This window comes from Condylura cristata, unplaced genomic scaffold (genome assembly GCF_000260355.1).
Source record: "Condylura cristata isolate star-nosed mole 26May11 unplaced genomic scaffold, ConCri1.0 scaffold00032, whole genome shotgun sequence".
Lineage (NCBI taxonomy): Eukaryota > Metazoa > Chordata > Mammalia > Eulipotyphla > Talpidae > Condylura > Condylura cristata.
The window spans coordinates 417088-442872 of NW_004567133.1; the positions used below are offsets into that span (position 1 = coordinate 417088).

At 42.7% G+C, this 25785-nt stretch overlaps 1 protein-coding gene across 1 annotated transcript; it reads right to left on the reverse strand.

The window, feature by feature from the left end:
* Positions 1-1244: 1244 nt before the first annotated feature.
* STAG3 (stromal antigen 3) lies at positions 1245-24660 on the reverse strand. The gene is made up of 33 exons (XM_004691632.2): positions 24494-24660; positions 23480-23582; positions 22980-23096; positions 18735-18831; positions 17974-18050; positions 17454-17658; positions 16895-17046; positions 13797-13870; positions 12876-12999; positions 12301-12399; positions 12021-12100; positions 11820-11927; positions 11474-11588; positions 11211-11316; positions 10952-11055; positions 10309-10401; positions 10109-10198; positions 9650-9850; positions 9486-9556; positions 9300-9387; positions 8770-8850; positions 8596-8688; positions 8306-8474; positions 8062-8198; positions 7203-7304; positions 6561-6709; positions 6206-6334; positions 5949-6106; positions 3961-4132; positions 3623-3724; positions 3255-3330; positions 1840-1911; positions 1245-1573 (listed from the first exon to the last, which is right to left on the reverse strand). Exons 1-33 carry the CDS (start codon positions 24658-24660, stop codon positions 1565-1567), a joined length of 3720 nt encoding a protein of 1239 aa, XP_004691689.2. The 3' UTR covers positions 1245-1564.
* Positions 24661-25785: the final 1125 nt, after the last annotated feature.

Below are 25785 nucleotides of genomic sequence, written 5' to 3' on the forward strand. Positions count from 1 at the left end.
GAGGAGAACCTAGATCAACCTCTCAATAAAGTGAGTCAAAGAATTAGGAAGCATGGCATAAACCACGTAGAGATTCTCAGCTAGGGGCTCAGTCTCCCCAGTCACTGTCACTGGCCTATGTGGCTAACATAAAGATGTCATTTATACAGAAGTTTTCTCTCCTAATGTTAGAAAATACCCTCCGCTTGGCTGATCTAAAGACCACTCAGGAATCTTTTTGCCCCTGGATCCTTAGCGAATGGGTGTATCTTCACCTCAGTGAGATGAGGTCTTCAGACTCTCCGTGGAGCTGCCCCGCCTGAGAGGCTGGAGCTCACCGGACCAGTCTGCTGCCATGAGCAACACAGGCAGGCTGCCTTCCTGAAAACACTCCAAAGCTTCCAGTTTTCACCTGGGAGGGAGGTGAAAGGAAGAAATGCATGTTTGGCATGATCTGATCATAACAGTTATAGTGACTTCCGTCCAACCATGAGCAGGATGGCTGGGTTTAGCCTCCAAGAATACAGAGAGAACCTGAAATAACAGCAGATGCCCAGAAGGGGGATGAACTGGAACTCCTTTCTCAAAGGAGAGGTCAAAGCTTTTCTCAGACCACAGAAGACCACAATAGTAGTCAACTTTTTCAAAGCAGCCTGAAAAGTGACAATCACTGTCATGCAAGGGATTGCTGTCAGCGGGAAAAGAGCAGAGGTGTGGGTGGCTCTCAGAGGTAGAACAAGAACAAACAAGTCAAGAGTTTCCAGAGGTGGTTCTAGGGCAGTGCAGGTGAGAGATGGTGATGGCACTGAGGACAGAAGCATGAAATCGCCCCTGTAGAGAACGCTTGTGAGACAGCTGCCAGCACATGTGGTCTGGCCTGGCCTGAGAAGAGGAGGGAGAAGCATCTGACCAGAATAGTACCTTCTCTCCTCAGGCCCAAGTGTCTCCAGTAGATACACTTCTCAAAGGTGGCCTGGTTTCCCTGAAGCCTCTGTCCCACCCAGTCTCCCAGTTACTCAGCAATATAGCTGCAAGGGCCAGTAGATACAGCATCTAGGGTGGCACTGTGTGGCAGTAGGCCACCGGGCCAGGCAGTGCTGCTTAAGATACCAGCAAAGAACCTGACTCCCCATCAGGTGAACAATCTCAGACCACACCCTGAGAACCAGCTGATGTTCAACATGTTTATTGAGCTAAATATCTGGCACAGAGCAGGCTGGGAAAATGTCTTAAACATATAGGAAAATACTGGGTTCTTTATATTCAACACAGGGAGGCAGTACCCCCTGCAATGTCAAATGATGTCCCCACCCCTCCAAACACAGCAGGAAATAGGCTCTCTGCTCAATCAGAGGGAGGGAGCCATAGCTCCTCAGGCAGAATGGGGGCGGAGTGTTGGGTGGGGGGAACTAACTCATTCTCAATCCCAGAGATGGTTAGGTTAGGAAGGCAAGCCCTCTACTTCCTTCCTTCAGAGACCAGGGTTGGGACATGGAAGCAATGGTTCCTTTGGCTCTGTTTTTCTTCTCTGAGTAGTCCTGTCATAAAAGTGGGGAGAGGAGATGGGGAGCAGCACACTGTTCTGTCAGAAATCCTGGATGAAAAAAGTGAAAAAAGATATAATAACAGACCAAAGGACAAAGTGAAGACTGCAGATCTTCCAATTCTAACTCCTCCCACTTGCCCAAGAATTACTCCCACTGCTCTGCAGACAGTGGGGAGGTGGGCCGTGGGGCACCAGGCAGGGTTCAGGGGCCGGGGCCTTCCTTTCCTGGTATTTCACAGGTACACGACCAGCATCTCCCAGAGATGCCCGACTCCTCTTAACTTGCCTTCACAGTCTATATTGGGGACACTCACCTCAATATTCAGTTCTGTAGAATCTAAGAGGTCTAGGCCATGCTCACTGGGAGAAGACTGGCCACTCAGTTGCTAGACAAAGAGGTCAAAAGTCAGAAAGGTCTTCTCCCACTCCCAACACATCACACACAATAAAGTCCCCTGCGAGTCTTATAGTGACAAATACAGGGCACTATGTACTGCAGCAGTAAGGGAAGGAAGGTCAGCCAAGGCAGGGTAGACGGAGGCTTAGGCCTAGACTTCCCAGAGCCATCAGAGAAGTTCCTGGTCTGCCAACTGAGTCCCCTAGATTTTGGCTTGAGGCCAAAGAACTGGATTTTCTCCTCATTCTAAGGAGTTGCTCTCTAGTCTCTGGTTTGAAGTTTTCATTGTCAGGTTTGTCTTCTGGGCACAAGGCTGCCATTCTCCTGCTACATTTTGAGCTTTAACTTAAACAGCAGCAGATATAACCCTTTTCTGCCTATAAGGTGCCATCATTTGTAGTTCACATAAAAGCTCCTTTTGAAAGTAGAGGAGGTTGACTAAGTACTCAACAACAGATGAGTGAATAAAGATGTGGCGAGGCCCATGTGGAATGCTACTCAGCCAGAAGATGAAATGAAATCTTGCCATTTTCGACAACACAGATCAAACTGTAAGGGATTAAAGTGAGATAATTCAGAAGGAAAGACAAACACCAGAGGCAAAACTAAGGAAGAGATAAAATTAAACCAAAACAAATCCTAGAAAAATGATGTAAAATTGAGGATACTAAAAAGGAGGGTGTGAGGCAGAGATCAAAGAAGGAGCCCAGTGGTCTACAGTGGGTGATAATGGGTAGGTGTGGTATTGTAGCATCATCTGAAGAGGCATAAACATATTATCTCTAAATCATATACACTGCTGTAAGCCAATGTCAATCCCCTAAAAAATCTTAGAAAACACGGTTTTCAGAGCACCTGAGAGGTCCATGGAGCTAACCTGACACTGGTGGGGCTGAAGACTCAAATTCAAGTCACTGCACTTGAATGTCATGTTTTCCTGCCTCAGGTCAGTGAGAGTAGGAAGGGGAGAAGAGTGGGACAGCCCTCTGGGGAGACAGAAAAAGCTGTGAATGTGTGTTGCAGAGACTGGTCAGGCTGTAAGGTGGGGCTTAATGTCCCCTCCATCTCTAATTCTAGGGTTTCTTTCAATTCTTAGGAGATTTAGATATGCAAACTTATGAGGAGGAATGTAATTTCAAACCTTTTTGATATTTTAAACATCTTATTATTCCTTTAAATGGAAGTTTTACAGAAGTGCATAGTAACTTGCAAACATCCCACTTTAATTCTTTCAAACAGCTTTCACAGATGAGGTCACCCTCACTACTGACAGAGAAGAATCACTCATTTCTTTCTAACATCTGCTTCTGGTTCTTGAGGGTAAACACTCACCTTGCGTGTGACTTGCCATCCTTCACTCGACTCTGTGTGAATATCCTCTTCTTCGTCCTCTTCCATAAGGCTGAGTCTGGCAGAGTGATTACAGTGATCCTTAAACTGTTGTTTAAGGAGCCCTGAGTTTCTCAGAGGCCTCAAGAATGGCAGCAGGGAGAGCAGGGATCTTGGGTCCCACTGCTGCTTTAGTGAGAGCAGCTCTAGTTCTATCAGTTTACAGACTAGGGCTCCACTTACCCTGCAAGTGTTCTGTGGTTAAAACAAGCCCCCAAAGCACCAGGCAAGCAGCAGTAGATAAGGGGAGAATCCCTTCAGAGTGGGTGGGAGGCCTGAGGTGAAGACAGCAGGTGAAGAAGAAAGCTCACCGGGTTAGTCGGTTGCCCAGACCAGGAGCTGAAGGGTTGAGTGGAGTCTGGAAATGCTGTGGACTTGAGACTCTTGACCTCTGGGTGCCTGAAAGGTGCTGGCTACTTGGAATGAAATAAAGTATAAAAGTAAAGGGTGAAAAAGGGGAGATGAAGGGCATTAAAAGGGGAAGGGGGAAATCAACTTAGTACAGAGAAAATTCAAAGTTAAGGGGAAAACTGGATATGACCTCAAGATGAAGGAGTGTAGCAAAAGGGAACAACAGAACACAAACAGCAAGGAGAATGCAAGATTCCAAATTGAGAAACAGCCCTCAGATTCTGCCAGTGGCCCTCACCTCTGGGCAGACTCTGATTCTGAGCTATCTTCTTCCATCTCTTCCAACCCTGCCAGGGGCTGCCTACTCTTCACAGCTGTAGAGGTGAGGGTGGGTGTGGGTGGGATGCTGTTCAGCTGGAGGCTTTCTTCCTGGGGTGAAGAGATGTCCTCTCCATGTTGTTTGGAAGAGCCTGTCAAGAAGCAGATGCATATATTAACTGTAGACCCATGTACTGCCACAGATGTTTTTATTTTTTCATTGACCTGTTCAAGATTTTGTAAGGAAAAGAATGAAGAGAATGGAAAATTTATATGGCCTCATTATGTTCAGACTAAAAAATGAGCATGACCTCCATATTAATGGATAGCCCTATACTAAAATGTAAGACCTACAGAATTATATCGAGGATTTATCCAAGAAACTTTATTATAGACCAGAAAACAAGATGGAAATAAATGCAAGCATGTAACTCACAGATAGAGTGGTAGGTGAACATATATTCCTACCACAGTTGTCTGTCCAATGTCTCCAACTACACTACCCAGGGTAATACCAAAGCCCTGACTGTCTCACTCACCACTTTCCTCACCTCAGTTGAAGCTAACGCCATCCTTCCAGTTGTTAGGTCAAAACCATTAAGTCACCCTCAGTTCCTCTCTGTCTTACATCCCACATCCAGTTTTTTGCCCAACACTCACATTTTCTGTGAGGTTTCCTTCTGATGACACCACTTGAAACCACAATTCTCACCTCAACAGTATTCCCTTGTTGTCTCCCATGTTTCCCCCCTAGAATGTATCATCACCACCTGACACTCTCTAAAGACACATCTGTCTTTCCCCCATGCTGTAGACTGAGTACATGGTGCATAATAATGTCTAGTGAATGAATAACGAAACCTATCTCTTCAGTTTAGCCTACCTTTAAAAGCCCTCTGTTTAGGCAAACCTTGGATTAGGTGAAGATTTCTTAAGATATGACACCAAGAACACAAACAACATGAAATAAATAAGTTGGGTTTCACCAAAATGAAGAACTTGTGTTAAAAGGACACCACCAAAAAAATGAAGAGACAAGAAGGGGGAAATTTTGTGTATGTCACATAGCCGGCGAAGTATTTATACCTAATATACAAATAACTACTGTAACTCAACAAAAGACAACCCAATTTAAAGAGGAGCAAAGAGTAACAGAAAAATCCCCAAAGAAGATATTACAAACAGTCAACAATGAAAATATACACAAATTATGTATTTGAGAACACAAATTTATACCACAATGAAATACCAATTCACCAACACCAGGAGATGGATAAAATTAAAAATCCAAACAATAACAAGTGTTCGCACACACGTGGAAGATCTGAATCATCACACATTGTTGCTAGGGTTGTAAAAAGAAGTAGGCATTTTGGAAAAATGGTTTGATAGTTCCTCCAAATATTGACTGCAAAGTTACCATATGATCCAGGAATTTCATTCCTTGCTCTATCTCAAGAGAATTGAAAACATCCATGCAACATGGTTCACTACTGTCAAAAAGTAGAAACCTAACTATCAATCAACCAATGTGGTATATTCATATAATAAAGTATTATCTGACCATAAAATTTATGTGATACACATGCTAAAGAATGAGTGAATATTGAAAACAATTATGTTAAGTGAAAAGAGTTAGATATACTCAGGCCACACTTGCAAGGTTCCACTTATATGAAATGTCCAGAAGTAGCAAATCCAAAGAGAGGAAGTCAAATAGTGATACTACCTATGCTGGAAGGATGGGGAGAATGATAAAAACTAGTATTTTTAAATGTTCAAAAGAAAATTTATACTAAAACATAAACCTCGTGATTTGTAAGATCTTATGATTAAATTAAAAAATAAAATTTAAACGTGTAGGGTAACCTAACTGTACACATTTCTTAGATCTTTGGTTTTTAATTATTTCCTACTTGATTTTTCACAAAACATATATACCCAAAACACATATACAGAGCACTGTACCTTCAACGCGCCTCTTCTTAGGGCGCGGATGGCCCTGAGGGATGGCCTCTGCTGTGCTCTCTACAGGGCTAAGGGAATGGCAGTAGGTGGTGACTGGACCCCAGGGGTGGCCAGGTGTCTGGGAGACATGCTGCAGACACTTCTCTAGGTAGGAGAGTCTGAGAAAGGGGTGGGACGAAGAGGCTGAAGTGGTCACTGGGCACTCACCATGCCCTTTTTCCCTAATCCACATCTTTAGCTACCACCCACTCACTTACAGTAGCTGCTTGTCCTTATGGAAAAGTCGTGGGGAAAACTCTGAAAGGAGCTCCAGGAATGCCAGATTTGGGGGCTGGTCAGATGAGCCAGCTGGAGGCAGCTCAGATAAGGAGAACTTGATGCCTTCCCTTGATAGATCAAAACCATTTAAGAAGCTAGTCAGTCCTCTTCCACTTCCTTCCAGGATTGAGGCATCTGTCCCGGTGCAGCCTCCCCTGCCCCCAAGTGTCTCCCAGAGCACAGCCATTCACCAACCAAATTTTGTATCTGAACATGCTTATCTTCCCCAAAGAGCTCATGCCTAGCTCTCCTTGCAGCCTCTGGCTCAGCAACTTCACTTCATCTAGTACTTACTTGTGTAACATGACCACAAAGTCACGGTTCTGCAGCTGCTGGGGTCCAAAGCTCAAGGCAAATCTCCGGGCCAAGTCCCTCATTTCAATGAAGGCTGGAAGCTCATTAAGGCCCTGGGGCCCCTGTTCCTGCAGCAGTTCTGTGTATAACTGTCCAAGAGACAGGGCACATTTGGGAAAGAGAGGGACAAGTGGAAATAGAGAAATGTAAAGTTTCCTTCTCTTCCCAGAAATTCTGAAAGAATTGGGATACCATCTGCTTCTATTCTCCCAAGAAACTGCCCCTTATCCCTGCTTTCTAATGACAAACTTAAAAAGTCTATAGTAATTGAAGGAGGTTGAGAGAACAGACAAAGAAAATTAAAAGTTCTTTACCATTTTATTGTTGGTGCCCCCATATCCTGACAGCTGAATTTCTCTGGAGTTAAGGTGGAAACTACCCAAGTCAGTTAAAAAAGACCTTCTATAGATCTACTAATTATGAAAGAGACTGTCATATAAAGTAAGAGTCAAGATAAAAAATAAAATCCCTGTTCTTACAGACCTCCCTGACTAAGTGGCTAGTGGAAGACAGAATGTTTGACAGAATGTCCACAGGGAGGGTGTGGCATGGATCTCAGGAACTCCAGGCAGAAGGGAATACCTGCTTGAGGCTCAACAGCAGGATTCTCGAACAATGACCTCGGTCAATCTGCCTGGCTCTAGTTAATGTCTCCTTGATAATATCACCATAGTCATTGTAGAACTGAGGGAGAAGAAATTGAGAAAAGGTCTGATGATAGGGAAGACTGTTTTGTTTTTTCCTTCCCTAATTATGTCTCCTTCCAAAAGTGTTTGCAGTAGGCAAACAGGAATCTAAGCACGAAACAACTCAGACTAAGATCTGATCATCGCTAGTCGTATGTGCATACCCCAAAAGAAATGAGCATTTAGGAAAATGGAAGAAATCCTGTTGTGAGCCTGCCTCTTAGAGAAAGACTGCCAATGTCCCACACTCCTCCAGCACCAAGGCCACTGCTGTTTGTCTCGCCCCAACTAGAACGGATGTGCCCCGAAGCAGGGACATTTGTCTTTGTTCTTAAGTGTCTGTAGTGCCTGCAATGGTGCGTGGCATGTAACAGATACTCAGTGAACAGAATTAACATAACGGCAGGCTGGGAAAATCAAAGTACATACCCCCGTCTCTTGTGAGGTCTGAACGCCTTTCCATTCTTATTTTTTTCTCTTACATTACCCTGTTCTATAGACTGGGCTTCACAATAGGTAAAATATGCATGTATATATATGTGCAAAAGAATAAGGTTATTTCCCCTTCAAACAATTTGTTTCTCTTAACAGTTTCTCCCCTATAATCATTTGCTACGAAATCACTTTGTCCCTTTATAATAAACTCCTGTTGCCTTTTCCCTCCTCTTCCTCCTTTAAGCCCAATGCTCTTGTCTCCCCCACCGTCCTTTCTGTAGTGTTATAGCATCTGAAGTCTAGGTTGTGTGTGGCTGTACCTTGTTGTAGTGTTTGAAAACATCTGAGGCAGCGTCCATCTCCAGCACCCCATAAAGTAATAGTTTGCAGAAGCCAGCCAGAAGGCGGCGCCGCTGGTGCAGTTGCTCTATCTGTAAATGATCCTCCTGGGAATGACCTGCCAGATACCAAATGCAGAAAAAATCAGAATCACAGATTTAGGGCCCCTGCCCTATATCCTGCCCAAGTCCCAGACTATTCTGAGCCCAGATATGGTCCCTATACCACTGCCCAGTTCGCCGGGCTGGATGAAGACGTGGTCCATGAGGAAGCTGGCTAGCTCAGACTGCAGAGTGGCTTCAGGAAAAAAGACAAGAGGCCTAAGGAAATCACGTCCCCCTACAATCATCTGAGGGCTGAAGATGAGAAGCAGATCACTTAATAAGACAAAAGCCTGTTGGGGAGAAAAAGGGTGCTTATAAAAGTCAGATACTGGCCAAGATAGGAATCACATAGCTATAGAATAGGTTTCCTCAGGCCATGGGGGGAAGACGACTCCCTTGAGTAACATGTACCTGCTCCTGGATCTCAGGATTCACATCTGAGAGGCAGCTCTGGCACAACTCACAGAAGGCCATCATTCTGCCCTTCAAACTCAACAGTTGCTTCTGTGGAGACAATGACGTAAGGGGAAAGAATGAAAACAGTGGCTCCCCCTTCCTCATTCCCCTACTCATACCCACATTTACCTGGGAAGCATCTGATCCAGAAATGTGGGTTAGCGACCAGAGAATGGAAAAATAGACAAGTGTCAAGGCTGGTAATGTCACCTGTTAACAACCAAATGTCAGATAAGTGAGGGGTGAAAAAAGAGAATGAGAGGAAGACAGGGAGGGAGAAGGAGAGACAGGTGTGCATGTGCACAGACCCACCCACAAACAGTAAAGAGAAAAAGTGAGACTGGGGAAATCCAATTCCTTTTCTGGTAGAAAAGAACTGATTCTAGTTCTTTTCGACAATCTTCAGAGAAGACCATACTTCACACTTATTTGAAGTCTCCAGTATTATCCTGTCAGGAAAGCAGGGAAGATGCTGCTTTCAGACACTGGAAAGTACACTGTACCTTCTAAGAACAGAATGGAAGGAACAGCACACCTATGATCTCCCTCTCTTGTGTTAACAGCTCAGAGACTGGGGTTCCAGGAAGAGCTGGCCACCCAGGTCATAGGACCCTTACAGATGCCTCTCTTGCCTCCATGTCTTCAACTTATCTACTTGCCTGGTAAGGTACCTCTCCTGTGTCCACAGCCTTCTGGAGGAGTCGACAGCAAGGCTCATAGAGTTCCCAGCGAGTTAGGTCATGAGCACTTGGGAAGAAGAAAAACATTACAATGGAACAGAACTAGAGGAAACAACCTTACAGGTAACAAAGAAAAAGGAAAGGGGGAAGGAGGTAGCTGCTCACTTGTAGAAGGCAGAGAGGCGCTTCAGAGTGGCTGCCAGACTATATACCTCATCCTCATCTAGGAAGGATGACTGAGGAAGAAAGAAGGGCCACAGTGGGCTTTCCCGCGCTCCCCATTGTATGGCTTCAATTTGGAGCGTCTCATCATTCAGCCCTAATTCTACCTGTAACAGCTCTTCAAGTTCTTGCTGGAAGCGGTCAGTCAGAAGATCCACCAGTTGGCTGCGGGCAAAGTCTACCCGACTGAAGAAAGTGAACTCAGGATTACAGAGCAAATAGAGGGCATGAGCTCCAGCCTCCAGCACTGCTGGCTCCGCATGCTTCACCACCACCTCCTGGAGCTGCTGCAAGAGCAGTTCCAGATGCTGAGTGGAAACAAAATAAGAGAAGAAAGTGCTGAGGGAAGTGGTGGGAGGACAATTCTTTTGGAGTGGAGCAGACAGGGAGATGATAAGCAGGGTTGAAGTATTATGACTTCAAGGATAAGACAGCCTGAGAAAGAGAAAGCTTACTGATTTTTCTAGAACCTAGGTGCTTGAGAAGAACCAGAAACTGGCGTTACAACCTTGGGCCCTATCAGGGAAGCAGCAAGATATAGGAAACATACTTTGCTTCTTCCTCACCTTCTCCAAGCGCCTGGTACAGTAGATGTTCAAGTCAAAGTAGTTGAGAAGCTGGAGCAAGGGAGCAACCTTCTCTGCATCGGCTGAGAACTGTGATGATTGAGAGAAGACTGATTTATTAGCTTAATACACTGCAAATTACTCTTATTCTTCATAGAAACGATTCCCCTTCCAGATACTATATGGAAGGGTAGTTGTACCTTGGCCAGAAGCTGGGGAAGAAGAGGGATGAGGTGTTCAGTCAGCTTCACCTTGTCATCTGTTTGCATCTTACGCTCTTTAGGGGTTAAGCCCTAGAATTAAGAGTCATTTGGGAGTTGGAGGAAAGATGTGGAAAAACACCTGAGTTTAGAGGGTGTGTGTGTGTATCCTCCCTTTCACAATCATATTTCTTCAGGAAGGAAGGGAGAATTCAGCAGGTCCCTACAGATTTCACTTATTCTGTAAAAGAACTGAGAGACAGGAGGAGCACTTAACCCAGCTTAAGGATAACTGAACTTAAGGATGGAGTGTCTGGTTTTGTTTTTTTTTTTAAAGATTTATTTATTTGTGCATACAGAACTGGGGTACAGGCCAGAGGTGCAGGGGCGGTGAGAAGATTCACCAGAGACAGAGTGGGGAGCAGAACAGGCAGACTGATGAAGTACACTGCTGAGGGGAGCAGTGGTCGGGTCAGAAGAGGTCTGCAGTGCCATGTGGGTCGCCTCCAGGTGGGGATCGAACTCATGCTGAAGTGGCTTTAGTTTCTTAGTGCTGTGCTTTAACCCACTACGCCACCAGGGAGGGCCTGGACTGTCTGGTTTTAACATTGCCAACCAAACTACCCCACTCCTCAAGTCATACCTTCCTCCCAGTGACTCGACCCACAGGAGGGTGAGCCTCTGAAGCTTGCCGGACACTGGACACAAGAATTTCTACCAGTGTGCTTTCTTGAACATCACCCAAGTCTGGGTAGGCAGGATGAAAAATAGAATGATAAATTAGCCACCCTCACCTCCAAGTCTCCCCCACTGCCCATGACACTGATGAGTCTTACAAGTTAGTAAAGAAATCTGCAAATTTCCTTTCCTCCCCTCACCCCTTACTACCATGCCACACTCACTCTGGTCCTTCTCTAGCAGCAAGCTTGTCAGACACTCCCAGTCCTTCAGCTGAGACCCTGCACAGTCCCACAGGCTGTCTACTAAGTAAGCAGCATGGTCATGAAGCTGTGGAGGAAGGGACATAGTAAGATACTAAAACCACATGAAAAACTCTGGGAGGTGGTTATGCTGGAGGTTATTGTTTCCTGGAGTGCCAGATTCCAGCCTTTACTACCTGCATGGTTTATGCACAAAAGCTAGACTGTTCCTTTCCATACATCACCTCACTCTCCACAAAGAAGGACAGCAAAAGGTGGAAGAAAGTCCTTTGGGCACGTGGACTGCGGCGTCGCTCTCTTTCATCTATGGTTTTTGTCTCACACTCAGGGTAGAATAGTCTGGTAAAACAGAGAAGGGGAGGAAATAGAGAGGAACAGTCACCATGGAGAAAGGAATAGTTCAAGGAAAGTATAAAGGGGAAAGAGGAGTAGAGCTAAAGGAAGTCTGAAAAAGTTGAAAAGGAGACACCAAGAGACTTTAATAGGTAAGGGCAGTCCTTAGGAAGAGCAGTGCACATGAGGGAGGAAAAACATACTACAGTATTAAAGGAAGGAATGAGGCCCACTTACTTCCAGTACAGAAACTCCCCTGCAGCAGAAGCCAGGGCTCGGTTCGAGGCATAGACCACTGGGTAGATGTTCTCACAGTCTGCATCTGTCAGCATTCCTTCCATGTTCCTGCCAAGAGAAAAGGAGAATGAGTGGGTGGAGAAGGATGTTATCTTTCAGCACAGCTAAAAGTGGGCTTCCTCCCCACTTCCCAGAGCTCACCTAAGTATAAGTGTCAGTAACCTGACAGCCTCCACTGCCACATCGTACTCTTTGTCCATGACCATGGAAACCATCCGGTCCTGCAGAAAAGAGATACCTCATGGTAGCCATTCCCAAGCATCAAGTTCCTTTAAAGTTTTACAGACCCCTAAAAAGAGGGTGTGAAAGATGATGCAGAGGGGTAGCTAAAAGACAAATGAGAGCAACAAAAGTGAAAACTTGAGGTGGGGGGATAAAGGATCCATGGGTGCCAAACCCAACAACACTATCACAATGTTACCTTGAAGCGGTTGGTAAAGAGCTCCAGGCGTGCAGTCAGATCCCGGTTGCTGTACAGTCCTTTCAGAGCCTTTAGGCACTTCAGACGGACTTCTCGATGCTATTGAAGAGAATGAAGACATGGCTGACTGTTCCTTGACTCATTATCTCTGACCTTCCACACTCCCTTTCAGGCCACTCATTGTGAGCCTGTATATCCTCTAGTCCAAGAACTCTGACAATTAACAACTGTCTTCTTAAAAAACAAAATTTCACGGCAGAGTTCAGCAATCACGATGAAATGGATCTTTTGGTGATGACCCCCGCACTTCTATTACCAGTCCATCCAAATTTTTATCTTTTCATTGGGAAAGTCTTTCTTCTCTGTACTCTGGTTTTGAGGTATTTTATCTCCTGGATATGTTTTTCTCTTTTGTACTTTATTCTACATTCCCCAATGTTTGTGGGAGTTCTGACATTCAATAGCCTGATCACTGGTTAAACTAATTAAACATCTAAGTAACAGAGAAAGCTTAAGTATCCTAGGACAGGGAAGAGAGTGAAGGATAAAATGAAAAAAGAATCACTCCTCCTCACCTTATCATGCAGGGTCCAGCCAATATATTTTAAGTAGCTGTCAGTGAGGAAAGAGGTACTGTAGCTCTGCATCCAAGACCCAATTTCCTCAATGCAGATAGCACGGATCTCAGGAAGGACATCCCTGGGCAGAGAGATAAATGGACTCTTTTCATCTCTCCACAGTCATTTTCGATCCTCCAGATATCTCCATGTTTTTTCTATTCTCATAGTAAATATATTGTACAGTGTGTGTGTGTGTGTGTGTATAGTAACTATTTTCACTCTAACCAGCTGATGAAATAGTCGAACCAGCCATGTACTGGACAAATTTATCCTCTGCATCCCTTTCAGAAACTGCTTTTGGAAGCTAATTTAACTATCAAACTGTGTGTGGATATGCATGTGTTAATTTTACTTCAAATAAACATTAAACCAGCTGGAAAGTTCTGGAAAGGCAGAGATTGAAATCTAAGTAAGAGTGAGAAACAAATACATTCTTTTTGATTTAATTCTTTTCAGTACAGTAAACAATATAAAACTGCCTTTCCTTCTTCAGCACAGTGAAATAACAGGTTAGGCTAGGAAAAAGGCTTTCCACGCTACACGCATCCCTCACAAAGCCCTGCCTTTGGCTCTCTGCTCTAGTCCTCTTAAGTCTCCACCCAAAGGATGGGGGAGGGGAGGTCTTGGGCAAAGTTGAAACAGACTACTATTCAGCAATGCCTTATCCTCTTTAAGTTCCTCCCAGAGGAGTTCACAAGATCCTACTGTAGGTGGGAATAAGCTAAGCTTTACTAACTTCAAACATTTGTTGTTACGAGTTTTTGCTCCAGCTCTGGGACTAACCAAATAAGTAAGGACTAGGAAGGAACTTTGTTACGTGTGCAGACTCCATAAACACGGACCAGTTGTTCCAACAAGAGAAATGTATTAACTCACCTGTACCGATGTACAAAGACGCCCCTGAAAAGGGCATTCATCATCCCTTCAATCTCCTCTTGATGCTCTTGGAGCTGGACGACAGAGAGGAACAGTCAATCTCTCAGAGATCCCAATAAATAAGTTTGACTTATGCATACTTTCTATTCATAAAAGAACAGAATTGAACTTTCGGTACCCTCTATGTTCACTTTTAAACCAAATTTTAGAAGTTATACAACTAATGCCTCAGAGATTTCTCTTTGGAAAAAATAATCTCCTTTTGTCTGATTATTTGGCTCTCTCATTACACAGAAGTTCTAGCTAGCAGTTACAAATGTTTTTGACTATAATTGGGAAGATGAATTGTTAACAAATGCATTTTTAAAAAAGACTTCTTTATATATAGAAGAACTGGGGTATGGGCAGAGGTGCAGGGGGTGAAAGGATTCACCAGAGATATAATGAGAAACAGAACAGGCAGATCTACTGAAATAAACTCCTGAGGGGAGCAAGCAGAGGACACTGGAGAGGTTTGCTGTGCCATGATGCAGTAGCTGGTGACAGCTTGATAGGGCCACCAGGGAGGCCCAACAAATGCTGTTTGTTTTATACAAATAGAACTAGTGGGCCCTCCCTGGTGGCTCAGCGGGATAAAACACAGCTAAAGAAGCTAAAGCCACTTCCGCATGAGTTCGATTCTCGCCTGCCCCAGAGGTGACCACATTGACCACATGGCGTGGCAGACCTCTCCTGACCCGCCCGCTGCTCCCCTCAGCAGTGTACTTGTCGATCTGCTGTTGTGCTCCCCACTCTGTCTCTGGTGAAGCCTCTCACCGCCCCTGAGCCTCTGGCCTGTACCCCAGTTCTGTATGCACAAATAAATAAATCTTTTTAAAAAAACATAGAACTAGTGAAAAAAGAACGAAGTGATTAGTTCAGTGCTCTCAACTGCGAGCATAATTGGCCATAAACAACAATGTCTAGGATATTTTTGGTTGCCATATCTGGGTGGGCTCTACTGTCATCTAGTGAGTGAAGGCCAAGAATGCTAATATCCCATAAAATCAGGATAGTCCTTCATTGTCAAGGGTACCACTACTGAGAAACTCTGGATATAATACGTAACAAATACGAAGGAAGCAGAATTATAAAGAAATATTCTTTAAGACAAATGACCCTTCCTCTTCAGTACATTAATATATTGGGGGAAGGGCCCTCCCTGGTGGTGCAACAGGTTAGGACAAGGGGTTAGGATGCAGCTCTGCAAGCTGGTTGCAGCCACTTCAGTGCAAGTTCCATCCTCAGCCCCAAAGATGGTCAGACCTCTCCTGACCTGCCCGCTGCTCCCCTCAGCAGGATCTGCCTGTCCTGCTCCCCACTCTGTCTCTGGTAAAGCCTCTCACCACCCCTGTACCTCTGGCTTGTACCCCAGTTCTGTATGCATAAATAAATAAATCTTTAAAATATATATGTATATATATTGGGGGGAAATGGAAAGAGATGGGAATTTCATCTAATATTAAAAGAGATTTAGACACAACAACCAAATGGAATGCATAATCCCCAATTAAATCCTGCTTGGAATTAACCAGCTCCACAGGGCATTGTGTAAACACTGAAATATGAACTGGAATTACAAAATATCAGGGAATCATTAATATTCTGGCATGTGAAAATAGTGTTGGGGTTATGTAGGAACATGCCACTTTTCAGCAGTCATATTTAAGTCTTTAATTGGAAAATACTATTATGTTCATATACTATAAAAATAGCAAAAAAGAGAAAAAAGATAAAGTAAAATTGTGAAATATTGATATTTAAAGTATCTGTTTCTACTTTCTGAATACTTAAAAATTTCACTGAAGGTAGGGAGGATAAAAGGAGTTTTATCAGTATGAAATTAAAGGAGATCGAGAAATCTCTAATAAGGATTAGAAAGTCACACTGGTTTGGAGAGAGTAATTTTAAAGAAAAATGGGGTTAGATGTTAGGTAAGAAAAGAGATTCATCTGGATATTATGGTAGAAATAAAACACTACCTAAAAGCATGGATAGAAACCGCTTAGCATGTAGAGGACAAGAGTAAACGTGCAATTAAAAGGTCTATATACATGTATAAATGGAGGGAAGAAAACAGTAGAGGAGAGATTAAAGACAAAAAGGGAAATGATGACTGATGAGGCAAGAGCTTAGAGAAGCTAAAAACCAATTCACACTAGTGTACATAATTTTTAAGATCTCAGACAGATCTAATGTACATAGGGATCTAGGATCACACTGACAGTGAAAATGAAAGACAATGGGAGAACTAGAAAGCTTTCTTTGATGATCTAGCATGGGAGAAATCTTTGGTGAGGGTAAAAGTCATTTTATGCAGTCACACATGGTGAGGGGAGTCTAAGATACATGTAAATTAACAGTAAGTCTCATAATGTGTAAGTCTCATAAGGTTTAATCAGTGTAAAGATTTTATTACTGTTTATCCTCTTGGGTGATCAGCAAGTTTAACAGAAAACAAAGCAAGCACCTACTATGTAACAGGCTAGTTGATTCATTCATCATCTCATTTAATCCTTACCAAAAGTAGAATTATTCCCTTTTCAAAGAAAAGAAAACTGAAGCTTAGAAAAGTTATATATATAAGGTCATAGAGGCAGTAGCTAATTGAAACAGGATTTAAACCACTGGAAGGTCTGTGCCCCTTCCATTCATTGAAAACTTGGCCTCCTCTGTCAGTTATACAGCATGCAGCAGTGACCTGAATACTATACAAGAAAGTCAAAACTTAACTCCTTGCACAAGACGAAGTCATAGCACTTAAAACACTTCTGATAATGAATGTACACAATGGAAACTAAGCAAGAGAATTCTAGAGAGTGCTAAAATTTCCTCTAAGTTAAAAATGATTTATTTGGCCCACATGCCTGAAACAAAGTGAGCATGACCTCTGACAGGATGGATCTATTAAACTATCGCTGGGTTCTATTATTTATGATCTGAAAGGTTGCTGGGGGGCTGGTGCCTTACTACAAAGAAGCACTTGGGAGCTGACAGGGCAGCAGCAGCCATAGCTGGAAGCTGGGGAGGAAGGCAGGTAGAGGCAGGAAACAACTCACCTCTTTGCGTTTCTCTAGCAAGCTCTCCAGGCGCTCAGGAGCTCTCAGTTCTGGTGCCTTGTTTCTTTCAGCCTCATACTGACGCTGATTGTTGTCTTTGTGCAGACTCAGTTGGAGGGCTACCCTAACCAGGGAGGTCATTAACTTCATGGCTTTGAGTCAGGAAAAACAAGATTAAGATTGGGAATCACTGGTTAAGTCAGAGAAGGGAGGACAAGTTCAGAAAAGAAGGAAATAAAGGCCAATAAAAATGGGTAAAGCCAGGTAACACTAAAATACAAAACTGATTATCCGGGAGTGGGTTTTTTAACTCCCAAACTCTTTGGGTTCCGTTTAATTCTCATATTCTCATATTCGCATATTTCCAGAGACGAGCTATGAGAAAGATATTAATTCTCGAAATTTTCACCATGACCCACTTCTTTTTATAGTTCCATTGGTGAGAAACTGGACTGATTTAGGTATAAAGGTAGCATGATCTTGAAACAGGCAGCAGAGAAGAAGAAGAAAATCCAATCAATTTCCAGTAGAGCATTTACAAACGAAAATAAGTACTCACCAGCAAGGGTGCTAGTGTGACGAAAGGCACGAACTTGGGAGTCCGAGAGGCCAGTGAGCAGGGAAATGAGGTTGTCCATAGGAAAGCCATCATAAAGGAAGCTGTATTGGCACTGATAGACCAATGTCTGAACAAATTCACAGAAGCAGCCTTGGAACTTCTTCCAGGATGGACCTGAAGCTGTCAGAGGATAGTCTCCTGAGTCCTAGAGAAAGGGTTTATGAAAAGGAAGGGAAATTATTACCAGATATAAAAAAAAAAAAGGTAACTTACTACTTGGTCTGCAAAACCATAGGTTTTTTGGATGTTAAAACCCACTAATATAGTAAAAATATATTTTTGTTATTCCTCATTTCCTGCTATCTTCAACTCTAAAAGCCATTTATATAATACTGATTAGTCCCATTTGTTCTCCAAGATATTTAGTTCCTCCTTTCAAAGCTATTCTACTTCCCAGAACCAGAAAGGGAAAGTATTTTGAAATATGAGGGGCAAGATATTCCTGATTTTCTTCTTCCACCTCATTGAACTGTTCTGTTAGGTGCTGGATGATTTCTGAGTTGGACATCTTCTTGAACATTTCAGATGTCACAGTGCCTGAAGAATGGAAGGTATGAGACTTTTATAAGAAAAGTTAACAGCATATTATGACCATTTGTATATACATCTTAAAATAGGGAACATTCTAAAAAGTGTCTTTGTGGAGAATTAGAAGACCTAAACCCTAGCCTAAATCTGCCACCATCTAACTGTGAATCTGCTATAAGAAACCTCTTTAGAACACCTGAAGGAATCAAATAGTGAAAAACTATGGCTAAAACAAGTACACAGAAAAAAAAAAAGCAGTAAAATCATACCAGATTCTGAATTCTTATAATAAAACCTCCCAGATGCTAGCTGCTCCAATAAAATTAGGTCATACCCCCTGGACACCTGAGACTTCTATGAAAAATGTAACAAAATGGCTGAGAAATAAGGAGTGAGAAATTAAGGGTATTTCATCTAGAGAAATGAAAACTAAAGTGTGCCTGAGGGTCCATTTTCAAATTTGTTAATATTATTACATCATCACATTAGCATGACTGATTATTTTTCCCCAAAGGCTCTTCAAACCAACATAATTCCCCCTGGATCAATTCCTCACTTATCAATCAACAATCAATCAAAAATAAGAGGAACCCATCATTTTGAAAATGTACATGCCTACTCATTTAAATGAAAGAAAAGTTTCTTAACAGGAGCGAAAGTATGGGGATTAGCAAAAGATAGCAGTTTTCTCACCTTTACATCCACAAGAGCGAATGAAAAAGTTAATGAGGTCCAAGAATCCTGCATCCTGGTCTTGCTTGTAACTATCCAGCCACTCATCCACTAAAGACTAGGAAAACAATGTAGATGATTTCGATTTCTGACAATATGACAGACTAGAAATTACATATGAAAATACAAGTACGTAAATTTCTGATTAAAACTTTAAAAACTTTTAAAATATACTGAACAGGAAAAAAGAGACAGAATTCCATATAGGCAAGAAATGAATTGAAGGTAGCAATCTTGAGATCTAAGTGAGCTGACTTTTTTAACCTCATGATTACATTAACCCTTCAAATCCTGCCTTTCTGTCCAGATGGCTGCAAGGGATGAAAAGCAAAGGAGAGACAGCCAGAGGTCTTTCCGAAGCAAATAGTCCAAAGAAGGCTCCCGAATAAAGCTGGGTCCTGTACAGAATCATCCTTAGGAAGCCAAAAATGAGGAATAAACGTGTAGGTCAGAAGAGGACAGCCAGAAAACTAGCCTGCTCTTAATGTGGGCGAAGGAAAAAAATTAATTCTCCCTTGAGAATTCAGAACCATAAGCCATCTCTTGGGTCTGGATATGAGTCAACATCTACATTACCTACACCATCAGAATAATCTCAAGTAGATAATTCAATTAGAAATGATTGTGGAGTTGCTCCCAGGCAACTCACAGAATCAAATACAAGTTCTTCTCTTTAAAACCCACCTTCCTTCAAGCCCAAAACACCCTGAGCTCCATAGGAAAAGAGCAGCTATAGTAATTATCAGAATTATAGTAATGTAAAGGGGGAAAGGATATCTTGAACGAACTTTACAGATACAGGTTTTGTGGACTTCATCCCCACCCCAGCCACCAGAACTACAAATCCCAGCAACACCAAAGGGAAGCACGCTGGGACCTCAGGGTGGAGTTAAGCAGTGATGTTTGGATATAAAACCGGACATGTGGGCCTTGGGGGGGGGGGTTCTTGGCCAGCTTTCAATGTGCTATTGGGGTTCCAGGTCAGTGGAACTAGTAGGATGCCTTAATCAACTAATCTATCTCTCTCTCCCTGAATTATTTATTTCATTTTCTCTTATAAATAAGCCCCTTATTAACCTTTTTGTGTGTGCCTACAGTGGAATCTTAAGTAAGCGCATGGGTGAGACCTACAGTTGCCCTGTAACAGTTACAGACTTTAGACATTGAGGTTACCACAGATTATAAAATTATAATTAAAGAGAAGCGTTGAAATAGAATGATGAATTCTGAAGAACCAAACAAAATTTATAGATGTCGAAAAATTAAAAACTTCAGTGCATGTATGAGAAAATAAGAGCAGAAGAAACAAACAAAAAAAATCCAAGTTATGATACATATAATATATAGTATATATATTTAAAGATTTATTTATTTATGCATACAGAACTGGGTACAGGCCAGAGGAGCAGGGGTGGTGAGAAGATTCCCCAGAGACAGAGTAAGGAGCAGAACAGGCAGTGACAAAGTACACTGCTGAGGGGAGCAGCAGGTGAAGCAGGAGAAGTCTGCTGTACCATGTGGGTCACCTCCCTGGCTGGGGATCAAACTCTGTGCTGAAGCAGTTGCAGCTAGCTTCACAGTGCTGAGCTTTAATGGGTTGCACTACCAGGGAGGGCCCCAAATGTTATTATTTTATACAAAAAGACATAATTTCCATAGGGAAGCAATCACAGAGGAGATGTATCATAGAGGAGGTTGTATTAGCACTACTGAAAGAATAGGAAAGTTCTAATGATGCCTAATAGAACCCAGAAGAAGGTAAAAGAATGAGAAGAGGCAAATATTTGAGAAAGATTTTCTGTAGTTGTTGAAAGATACAAATCTATGTTGCCTGAGACTAATGGAAATAAGCATAACAAATAAAAAGAAATTTTTACACCTAAAAACATCCTATACAGTAACAGAATATAAAAGCAAAAAAGGCAACCAGATAAAACAGTCACAGTACAAGATTACTCAGGGATTTGCATTTAAGTTACAAAGGAAAACATTTACAGGTACAGCTACATAAATACATTAAGCCACTATGACACACACCAAAAGAAATAAATAAAAATTTAAAATCTAGTTCTTCACTTATACCAGTCAAATTTCAGTATTTCAATAGCCATATATGGCTAGAAGATAATGTAGTAGGCAGTGGTGGTATAGAACATTTCCAACACTATGAATTGTATTAACTAATACTATATAAGTGATTTTCAGCAGCAATAAAGAATAACAATAGATGGCTTTGGAATAGGGTCTCCCTGGTGGCACAATAGGTTAAAGTGCAGTATATGAAGCTATCCACAGTCAGCAAGAGTTCAATTCCCGGTCAGGGAGATGACCAACATGGCATGGCAGACCTCTCCTGACCTGCCTGCCTGCTGCTCCCCTCAGCAGTGTATTTCAGTAGATCTGGCTGTTCTCTCCCCACTCTGTCTCTGGTGAATCCTCTTACCCCCTCCACCTCTGGCCTGTATCCCAGTTCTTGCATGTTGAAATAAATTTTAAAAAGGCTATGGAATAATCTTTTCTCTTTTAGCACATTTAAAAAACTCATTTTAGAATTTTATATCTAGCAACCTTTCAAGAACAAGGGTAAAAAATTTTATCCAAAGAAAAAATGAGCATGTTAATGAACACTAATGAAAAAAATTAAAGGATAAACTTTTGACAGCACGAGAATAATTCTGTATGGAAGCTTTGAGTTTTAAGGAGGGGTGAGTGGACAGAACTAAAACACTGTATATAAAGTACATGTAAATTAACTAAAATGTGGGTAGGCCACTGTAGAAACTAGAAATGCAAAAACAAGCAAACAAAGAAAAAGAAACAAAAAGGGTAAGCTAAAGGGAAAGCACATAAAATGGTAGAAATATATCAAATATACCAGCAGTGGCAATCAATAAAGAAGACTCAAACTCTGGCTAAATGACAGATTGGCAAATGGATTAAAGAACATAATTCAGAAATACTGAATATAAAAGACAGAATGCCAACATACACAGAAAAAATGAAAATAAGAGGACAGAAAAAGATACTAGGTAATTTCGAACCAAAAATGAAACTATTGTAGGTGTGTTAAATATAAAACAATTTGTCTTAAAGAATAAAGATAAAGCATCATGAGTATTTAACAATAAAAGTAGTGCATCTACAGTACAGACTATGAGGAAATAAAGTCTCAAAAATGTTTAAAGATGGGCTCTAATATAAAACCAGTAATTGAAGAAAGTCACTTCTCTCTGTAACTGATATATCAAACAGGCCAAAAAATACAAAGAACAAAAAAAAGTAGAATTAACAATATAGTGTAACATTTGACATTTTGATCTCACTGTACCTAACCACTGGAGAATATATGTCCTCTTTAAGCATGTGTAAAATATTTTGGAAACTGATGCTAAATGCTAAGTCATAAATCTGGTCTCCATGATTTAAAAAGTCTAAATTGTGCAATAAAATTAGAAATAAAAATACAAATGTTTGAAACTTTAAAACACTTCTAAAAACTATAAAAATTTACATAAGATGTCAATATTAGTAATTCAAACAATACTGAAGCAATGAAATCACAAAATACTATATAAAGAACAATTTACTTATAGGAATTATGGACACATTCACTGGTGATAAAATTACAAAGAAAGACATGGGATGATTAATAGAAAGTTCAGTCTAGTGGTTACCTCTGAGTGGTGAGGGGACTGTGGGGATAGAGTGAAAGGAAGATTTTATAAGGGCCACTACAGCATTATTAATATTTCATTTTTGGAGTTGGGCAAAATCTAAGTGATCATTAAAAAAAATTCGAACTACCATATAAATCTTTTACACTTAAGAGATGGCATCAGAATTGTGAAATTATAGTAAAAGAAATGTGGGGAGAGGGAAAAATTAGGTAGAATTGTCAAAGTGGAGTAAAATAGTGACAGGGGTGAACAAGTTGCCACCCATATCCAAGTTTCCTCTTCAGATCATCCACTAATCAACAATGGCAAAATGGATCTTGTTCTGTGGTCATTTGGGAAAGAAACATTTTCTCTCATCCAAGGTCACCTTATAGCACTCAAAAGTCTTATCTATCTTTCCTGATGTATGTTACGTTCACTTACGCTCACCACAGTATATTATAAAATATTCATATTACATCAAATTTGTAGACAATTGTCCTTGTCTTTCCACCCTACAAAGGGTGAAACAAGTGAGACTCTCATTTACCTGCATGTCACTTTTTGCAGCTTTCACAGCATCAAAGAGATCACTGGCTGGTGGCTTTGCCTCCTTCTGACCATGACCACGTGCTATTCGGGACCCCTTCTTTGGCTGTTTTGCTACCTAGTAAGTATAAACAGATCTGGAATATTTCTTACAGGTGAGAGCAAATACGTGGTCTTATCATACAAATAAGCTGAAACTACCAATAATACATAGCAGTTTCTGACTCCAATCTGAAATAACTTATTTTTTTATATTTTGTAATTTACATTGTAAACTTAACTACTTCTACCCTTAAAAGTTCCTTAACCCCATTCTTGTTCTTCATATTCTTTTTTTTTTTTCAAAATTTGCCCTCTTCCTTCTTTTGTCCCTTCACAGTTTTTAAGTTTTATCCTTCATTTAACACTGCCTAACCTTCATTGAGTTGTTTTTGTTTTTGTTTTGTTTTTTGCCATTTCCCAGACCAGGTTCAAAAACAAAACAAAACAAAACTGACTCACTGGGGTTGTCTTGAGTGGTCGTTTTGCTGCTCTCTTCTTCACATTGCGTCTCAAGCTATCTTCAAAGTCACTGCCTTCATCAGCTGACAAAGAGTCACTATCCCTGTGAGGGAGTATGGTTCTTCTTAGAAACAACACCCAGTCCCTTTATGCAATAGGGTAGTCGAATTATAATTTCTCTGTCTCTAACCGTGGCCCCTCTCTGTGAGAAAAATATATTCAGGTTTTCTTTAAGAGCTGAGCTTACTGTTACCAGGAAATAGAAACAAAGGAAAACTTTCACTTGATCAAAGCAATGGAGAAGAAAAATGAGGCACTGAAGTGGGTGAAGGTCACCTTTTTCCTAATATTTTGTATGAGTAGGAGAATCAAGCGATATTCACGTAAGCAGGCAGAGAGTTCTCTGCTGTGGAGAAAAACCAGGTGGCTCAGGAACTCAGCTACTACTCATATAAAGTCAGATTAACAGGTAACTGCAGTTAAATTTCACCCCATGAAACAATCACCTGTCACTTATTAGAGCTAAGTGTGTAACACAGATAAACTATGGTCCCCAACAGCAGCCTGGACAAAAGCAGTCAAAATAGCCTGGGGATTAAATGAGATCTTGCACGACACTGTGCTCTGCAAAGAGAAAAAGAAAAAAAAAGAAAAACCACTATTTTTTCCTTCACAGAATGAACTGATAAACCTAACAGATAAGGACAGAAGAACCTGTTTAGAGTCCAAAACAAGGGAAGGCCAGGACTGCAACTACACTCAACTCCTCTTCCCTTGCTTCCTAGCTCCCACCAGCAGTTACACACACTGAACACACAAAGATGTTCTGGAAAGGTCCAGACAACAAGCTAGATGATTAATTTAGAACAGGAGGTGCTATTCAGGATGCCGACACCAGGGCAAGCAGAGCTTGGGTGTGTGGGGGTCACTGTCCTAAGGAAGGGGAGCAGGGCTTGTGTTTCATCCTCACCCCAGACCGGAAGTAGCTGCCGGTTGCTCACCACCTGCACTCACCCGCCTACGGCCTGGTCCGAGTCCCTGTCATCACAGAGCACACTGAGAGAGGAACTAGAAGACGCAGACAAGTGCCTCTGGCCGCCCGCCGCTCCTCTTAGCAGCGGTGAGGACACGCTGCTTGGGGACGAGGAGCTATGGCGCCGGGAGGACCGCAGGGAGGGCATGTCGTCCAGCTTGGGGGAGAAAGAGAGAAAGGGCTTCCGTTGGCCACCCCACTGCTCCCGACCCCCTTTCTGTTCCAAGGCATCTGCTCCAGAAGGGGGTAATGCATGGAAAATGACACTGAAGGCGGGGGTGGTGCAGGCACAGCACGCCGAGCAGGGGCGTGGAATCACTCTGCAGGCGCCGCACAGGGCCAGGCCGCAGCGGCGGGCCCCAGCCCGACTCTGGGCTTCTGACGTGTGAACTCACTGGTGCGGGGAACCAAAACGCACACGATACAGACAGAACGCAAAAGCGCCCAGGCTTCCGTTTCTATAAGGCTACAAACTGATCCCACATGGAACGACATGCTGAAGGAGTTTAAAATTTTAAAAAAAATCATTTTCTCTCCTCGTTCCACAAAGCACTGTCCCTGACCGACTCTGCAGTAAGTTTCTTGGCGCTGAGGAGACGTTTGGCGGCTCAGAAGAGTGCAGAGCAGTCTCCGGGTCACTGGGAGGGGGTTCGCGGCCTGAGTGGAGGAAGGCGGCTCCTCTCTCAGGGTGGGGCAAACAGGTGGGGAGAGGGCTGATTCTTAGGTCACAGAGGGGCCTCACTGTCTGCGCGACTTCTCGCTGAGAAGGGTACAGGAAAAGTCGCCGCCGCTACACCCACAGGCTTCTAGGATCACCCCACCTCAGTCACAGACGCCCTCCGCTTTCCTTTCCCGCCGCGGAAGAATCCAGAAAAAAGCGGGAAGGCACGAGGCCCGTTGTGCGCAGGCGCAAACCCAACGGCAGGTAGTTGTCGCGAGGCCTGGGCGTGTGTTTGCTGGTGCTCGCCACGCTACTGTCACGCCGCCCCGGCAGCCTCGTGCTGCCACGAGGTCTCTGGTGGGCCGCCCAATCACGTGGATTCGGGCAAGCCGGGCGGGTTTTAACCCGGCTCCACCCCGGCACCGCCCCCTTTGCTCCGAATTTCCCCCTCCATTGGAGGAGCTACGGACTAGACTAGTAGGAACCCCTTCAATCTGGATTGTCAACTGCCATAGGCTGAGTTCCACTCAGGCCCCGCCTTTCGAACTGATACCACGCCCCCGAGGAGGAACACGCCCCACCCCCAACCTCTTTAGTTCTGCTGAGCCACGC

Excerpts from the sequence above, each read along its gene's own strand:
- STAG3 (XM_004691632.2), bottom strand. The coding sequence starts at position 24,660 with ATGCCCTCCCTGCGGTCCTCCCGGCGCCATAGCTCCTCGTCCCCAAGC. Across the intron at positions 12,400-12,875 it reads GCTGGACCCTGCATGATAAG|CATCGAGAAGTCCGTCTGAA; the intron begins GTGAGGAGGAGT and ends TCTCTTCAATAG. Across the intron at positions 3,331-3,622 it reads CTGGGCAACCGACTAACCCG|ACTCAGCCTTATGGAAGAGG; the intron begins GTGAGCTTTCTT and ends TCACTCTGCCAG.